Genomic DNA, 6,390 nt, shown 5'->3' with positions numbered 1-6,390 from the left:
CTAGTGTGAGACGGTGGTGGGGTGGGATGTGGGGTGTTGATGGGTGGGTGGGTTAACGGCGGTAGCGGGTGGGTGTGTGGGATGCAGTTGGGTTGTGTTTTTTGTTGTTGTTTTTGTTTTTCTGTGGTGGTGGTTTTGGTGTTCTGCTATGGTGGTTCTAGTGTGAGACGGTGGTGGGGTGGGATGTGGGGTGTTGATGGGTGGGTGGGTCGGCGATGGGTGGGTTGGCGGTGAGTGGGTTAGCGGCGGCAATGGGATTCAGCTAGGTTGTGTTTTTTGTTGTTGTTTTTGTTTTTCTGTGGTGGTGGTTTTGGTGTTTTGCTGTGTTATTTATAGTGTGAGACGGTGGTGGGTGGGATATGGGTGGGGCATTGATGGTTGCTGGCAACGGGGGTGGGCTGTGGGTTGTGGTGGGGGTGGTTGGTTTTTTTATTTTGTATTTTTATATATTGTTGGTTTTTTAAATGTTATTTTAATATTGGAATATATTATTTTAATATATAGAATTGAAGAATAGAAGATGTGATAAATGGTGAATTGTAAAATGATGTGCTAAAATGATAAAGTAAGTTTTTGGTATGTTAAAATGACATTTTTTATGAAAGAGTTGATGAGAATGCTCTAATGGCTCTTTTTATACAATTAATAGACATTGTAAATACACTAAGGATGCGTTTGGTATCAATTGAAAAAATCAGTTTTTTTTTACTATTTAACTTTCTTCTTTTTTTTTTTTTCTTTTTTTTTTTTTTGCTACTAGGTCTCATTGTACTTTTTGGTATTATCCATGAATTTCATTGTACTATTTCAACTAGCTTTTAGCTTTATCTACAGTATTTTCAGTAAAAAGTTTTCAGTTTTAGCTAAATAAACTGTACCCAAATAGATACAAATATATACAACATTATACACATTTTGTATATCTATAATGTAATATAATAAATTTATATTACTGGTACAATAAATTTTGCGAAGACATGGTTGTAACTTAAGTTCGTTAATGCAAAAAAAATTACTTTTGAGTTGTAACTAATCACTAATAATGTTTTATAATCATACTTCCTTCTGTGATGGAGTATTTCACTCTTTCTTCTTCTACCCTTTTATTTGTTTGTTTGTTTTTTTTTTTTTTTTTTTGGGTTGAGATTTTTCGTCAACTTCATAGTCTTTATTGGTGCCCAATGATAGAAACATGATGGACACGCATGCAATGTGAGATATGGTCAACGACATGTGGATGAAGTAGCTTTTCCTTTCGCCACTTCTAAATTACCCCACATGTCTAGCTTCGTTTTTCGGCCGCAACAGAGTTAATTTTAGACACGGGTGTTTGAGAGTGATTGGCATTAGCTGAAGATTAGAACAAGCTGGCGGCTGAGTTTATACCACATGTAATAAAACTATGAGAGACTAATTCCCAGAAGGTTCAGTAATATGAAGATGACCCTTTGACCCTACTACATCTTTTCTGAAACAGGAAAGCATTTATACTATATACCAAGTTTATATTATATGTCCATTTCTTTAAGGTAACCACCAAGTCCATCTCTTTTTAGCTTCATCATTTATTATTTGATTTGTTCTTTTGTTCTTATGGTGATGTCTACTTTAATGCTATTGTACCTTTATCTCTTCGAAATCTTGAATTCCTGTTTCTGGGTTTTTCTCAATTGTTCATTTGACTCTATGTTCTTTTTATTTTTTGTTTCTTGAATGAGAAAAAAGAAAAAAATAACTTCTGCAGCCCAAACTGAGCCTAATACTATCACTTGGCTTCCTAGCCATAGGTTTCAATTACTGCTAGATTTCTTCATTGGTTCCTGTTGATAGTTGGTCCTTATATATGGATGCACTTCTTCAAGGTCTTTTTCGTTCAATAAATGAAATTAAGCTTCACCACGCATCAGCTTCAGTAATGTCTAATCAGGATCTTGTAGAAGGGTTTAAAGACAATCATGAATTTGCTAATCCACCTTTCAATCTTCCAACCAATCTACACCCTCCAAGTGTATCAAGTTCATCTAATTCAGGCTCAAGCTTGGATGGAGATTCATCTGAGAACAGTAGCTTTTCCAATTCTATTGTTCTCAACTACATAAGTGAGATACTTCTAGAAGAAGACCTGGAGGGTAAGCCTTGCATGTTGCAAGATTGTTTAGCCCTTCAGGCTGCTGAAAAATCCTTCTATGATGCCCTTGGTCAAAACTATCCCTCCTCACCCATGCAACCCCATCCTTGTTTCAATCAAAATGCTGAGAGCCCAGATGATAGTTTTGAACAAAGTAGCAGTATTGTAAGCACTGGTAGCTATACTGCTGTCAAACACTCGTTTGAGTTCAATTTTAACCATGATCAAAGTAACTTAAAATCCACTGATAATATACCTTCTCCATTTGACACCAGTGAAAACTCCCTTCTAGTACCACATTTGTTTAGTGACATAAAGTCGGTTAAGCAGATCAAGCAAGGGCTTCCAAGTGGTAGCAATCCGTTTTTTGATTGGGAGAGCAACCAACCAGTGCCTCCAGAGCCAAAGGAGACAATTGGGGAGGAAGTACCTAAGGTACCAAAGAATGGGAGCACACTCAATGGGTCAAGGGGACAAAAAAATCATCAAGACAGAGATAATGATTATACAGAAGAAGGGAGGAGAAACAAGCATCCAGCAGTTTATGTTGAAGAGCCTGAGCCAACAGAGTTGTTTGATAAGGTATTGCTTTGTCAGCCTACTGTTGATTTTGTATCATTTACTCCTCATGAAGCAGCAGCATCACAAAATGAAGGAAGTGGGAAGACAAAGAAAAATGGGCGATCAAAAGGATCTACTGGTAAAACAACACGTTCGAGGAAACAAGTTAACAAGGGGGAGATAGTAGATTTATCTACTCTGCTAACTCAATGTGCTCAATCTGTAGCAAGCAATGACCAAATGACTACAACTGAGCTACTTAAGCAGATTCGGCAGCACTCTTCTCCCTACGGTGATGGAACCGAAAGGATGGCTTATTACTTTGCTAATGCCCTCGAGGCACGCTTGGCTAACCAGCGTCCATTTTATATGCTCATTGCAAGTAATGAGTATTCAGCTGCTGAAATCTTGAAAGGTTACCAGGTATATATTTCAGCATCCCCATTTAAGGCAATGTCAAATTTCTATGCTAACAGAACAATACTGAAAGTAGCAGAGAAAGCAAAAAGGCTTCACATTATTGATTTTGGCATTCTCTATGGTTTCCAATGGCCCTGCCTTATCCAACGCCTCTCTGTTAGACCTGGTGGACCTCCTAAGCTTCATATAACAGGAATTGAATTTCCTCAACCAGGCTTTAGGCCCGCAGAAAGGGTTGAAGAGACAGGCCGTCGCTTAGAAAATTACTGCAAGAGATTTAATGTCCCATTTGAGTACAATGTCATTGCAAAGAAATGGGAAACTATTCGATTGGAGGATCTGAAAATTGACAGGGATGAATTAATTGTTGTAAACTGTATGTTCCGGTTAAAGAACATACCTGATGAAATGGTGGCATTGAACAGTCCTAGAGATATTGTATTGAAATTAATCAAGAGAATCAATCCAGAGATTTTCATTCATGGTGTTGTTAATGGGTCATATAATACTCCCTACTTTCTTTCAAGATTCAAGGAGGCACTCTTCCACTTTTCTGCATTGTTTGATATGTTTGACGCCACTGTACCTCGCGAGGACCAACATAGGATGTCTTTTGAGAAAGCGGTACTTGCAAGGGATGCTATGAGTGTCATAGCATGTGAGGGCTTAGAGAGGGCTGAAAGGCCAGAGACATACAAGCGGTGGCAAGCTCGGAATCTGAGGGCCGGTTTCAGGCAGCTTCCACTAAATATAGAGCTCTTGAATGAAGTGAAGAGAAGGGTAAAGTTAGATTACAATAAAAATTTTGTGATTGACAAGGATGGTCAGTGGATGCTTCAGGGATGGAAGGGGAGAATTATCCATGCTCTCTCCTGTTGGAAACCTACTCAGGAGTAAAAATTGATGCTGCTTATGAGTTATGACCAGTTAGAAATGGTAATTTATGAGGTCCTATGGGCCTCTTCTTTTTCCTGTTTCATATTTGTATCACATTCATATTGGCATAATCATTGCTGGTGCCTTTTTTGCTTACTTAGCAGATGTAACAAAAAAAATTCAGTGTATTGCAGAGTTGCAGTCAATGTCGAAATTCATGCATTCAATTCTGTCGTATGTAATATAGCTAAGTGAGAAGTAGATATGACTATAAGTAGTCTTTTTGGCATTGTGGCTCACCATATATAAGATAACATTACAATGTGAAAACTGAAAAGCATTCAGGGTAGCCAATATCACTAAAATACTCAATGCCTTGCAATTATAAGAGAATGCATAATTGTTGCTACTTCTCTTGGCATCATGATTCAACATGTTCGAAGATAATATTGCACCACACAAAAGTGAGAATGAAGTTTATGACAGTATATTCTCAGTAGTTTTCTGACAACTCTTTCTATATTTGAAAGGGTGTAGACAAAGAGTATTTTTTTTTTTTTTTGATAAGCAGAAAAACGCTTATACAAATTGTTTAGATGAAAGGCTTCTCTCCTCAATAATTGTTTAGATGAAACAAGCCAAGCTCAATTGTGGTAAAGATAAAAAGTGACCATAAAACATCATAAAAAAAAAAAAAACAAAGCTCATGATACAATTATACAAATGTGATGATATATACGTGAACGCAAATTGGAGTAGGCTAAAAAATTTTCAAGTTATAATGACTAACAATGTATCGGTGCACATACAATTCAATAATTATATTATTCAAGTTATTCACATTTTTATTTTAAAAAATATTAAGGGAATATCATTTTTAAATTCCTTAATTTTGATAAACAAGCTAAGCTTAATCTTATTTCGAATCTATTGCTTGTTTCAGGGAAAACCTTGTGGCCTCAAGTGCACACACTGTTTAACTGGATTCAAGTCCTCTCTTTTTTTTCTAGTGTAATGGCTGGCATGGTTATACATTGCCCTTAGAGAAGTCAACTACCAAAAGTTTGACTCATAGAAATGAGTAGCTATTGCAGTTCTCAACGTCAAATCTAATTGGCGAATTTTTTTTTTACAATTTTTGTCTTTTAAGTTTTAACTACTAATATAAAAATGATGTAATTCGAATAATAACTTTACCATTTTAATAAATTATTAAAAAGGGTATTGCCCTTTCAACTTACTTGGAGAGCAGGAATCGTTTCTCCAAAAAAAAAACCGAGTTTCCACGTGCACAAAGACCATGAAACCAAACTGTACTACTGTCAGAATATTTTAATGAATTATGACACGAAATTAAAGTTTGCATTTGAGATAGTGACGATAAGGGCCTACATAAAAGTAATTGACATAATGATTTTTACAGGTAGGGCAAGCTGCTTATATAAAATTCTAGAGGGTCTTAAAAGTCAAGTTAGTCCAAGGAAAACATTATAGAAAATAAGAATAAAAAAATGTTTCCAGGTTAAAGATCCATGCTAGAAGGGATGTATCTGAATTATTGCAGACATAAAAATCCAACATTAATTTGACTGCCAGAGTTGTTTGTAAGTGCGGTAGACTGGTCCAGCAGCCACCCACCAGCCACACACAAAAGACAACATTTTTTAAGCTTTTTTATCTTTGATTTATATGCTGTTAGCAAATGAATACATCATAATTATTTTGTTTTTTAGCTCCAAGGTGCAGGGGTCTATACCAAGAAATAAAGAGAGACTTCTTCAATTGAGACCTTAAAATAATTTGGGATTAATTCAAAGTTTGAGTTGTACATGAATTTGGACTTCAATTATGTGTGCATAACTTTGGTCTAAAGTGGTTATGCACAAAGTTTTCTTTTCTTTCTTGTTCTTGTTGAAATTTTCCTTTGATTTAAATATAATCAGGATGTGGATAATCCTTGTTTATCTCAACCAATTAATTTCATGATCTGGTTAGTCAAAACCCAAAACAAAATAGACAGAGTGGGTGAGAGACATAAGGCTTGGGCGATAAGCTAGGTAGATTGAGAGGGCGCTCCAAGAAATCAAAGGCTAAGGTATTTAAAGTTTGTAGTCAAAGTTGATGTCACTGGAGATTAGTCAAATGATACTAGGTGAAGAATGATGAGACTTTTTTAAATAGCCGAGGAACACAAATTAGCTGTTATTACCACCAGATGCGGAGCTCAGATAAGTCCCAACATTGGAACACTAAATCTTAAAAGAATGTGAAATAATAAAGTGTACAACATTAAAAGATTAAAGGATCTATTCAGCCAAAAAAAAGATTAAAGGATCTTCAACTGTACTTTTAATGTTTTTGGGAGAGTTATTGTTCCATATGATATGAGTTACACTTAAATGTGA

General features: G+C 36.0%; 1 protein-coding gene across 1 annotated transcript; it reads left to right on the top strand.

Moving 5' to 3' along the window:
- Positions 1 to 1,291: 1,291 nt before the first annotated feature.
- On the top strand, positions 1,292 to 4,212 carry LOC126729546 (scarecrow-like protein 14). Its single transcript, XM_050434911.1, has 2 exons — positions 1,292 to 1,529; positions 1,719 to 4,212. The coding sequence occupies exon 2, from the start codon at positions 1,844 to 1,846 to the stop codon at positions 4,004 to 4,006; it is 2,163 nt and encodes a 720-aa protein (XP_050290868.1). The 5' UTR covers positions 1,292 to 1,529; positions 1,719 to 1,843; the 3' UTR covers positions 4,007 to 4,212.
- Positions 4,213 to 6,390: the final 2,178 nt, after the last annotated feature.

This window comes from Quercus robur, chromosome 1, assembly GCF_932294415.1.
Source record: "Quercus robur chromosome 1, dhQueRobu3.1, whole genome shotgun sequence".
Classification (NCBI taxonomy): Eukaryota; Viridiplantae; Streptophyta; class Magnoliopsida; order Fagales; family Fagaceae; genus Quercus; species Quercus robur.
This window is presented reverse-complemented; position numbering and strand designations above follow the sequence as displayed.

Excerpts from the sequence above, each read along its gene's own strand:
- LOC126729546 (XM_050434911.1), top strand. The coding sequence starts at position 1,844 with ATGGATGCACTTCTTCAAGGTCTTTTTCGTTCAATAAATGAAATTAAG.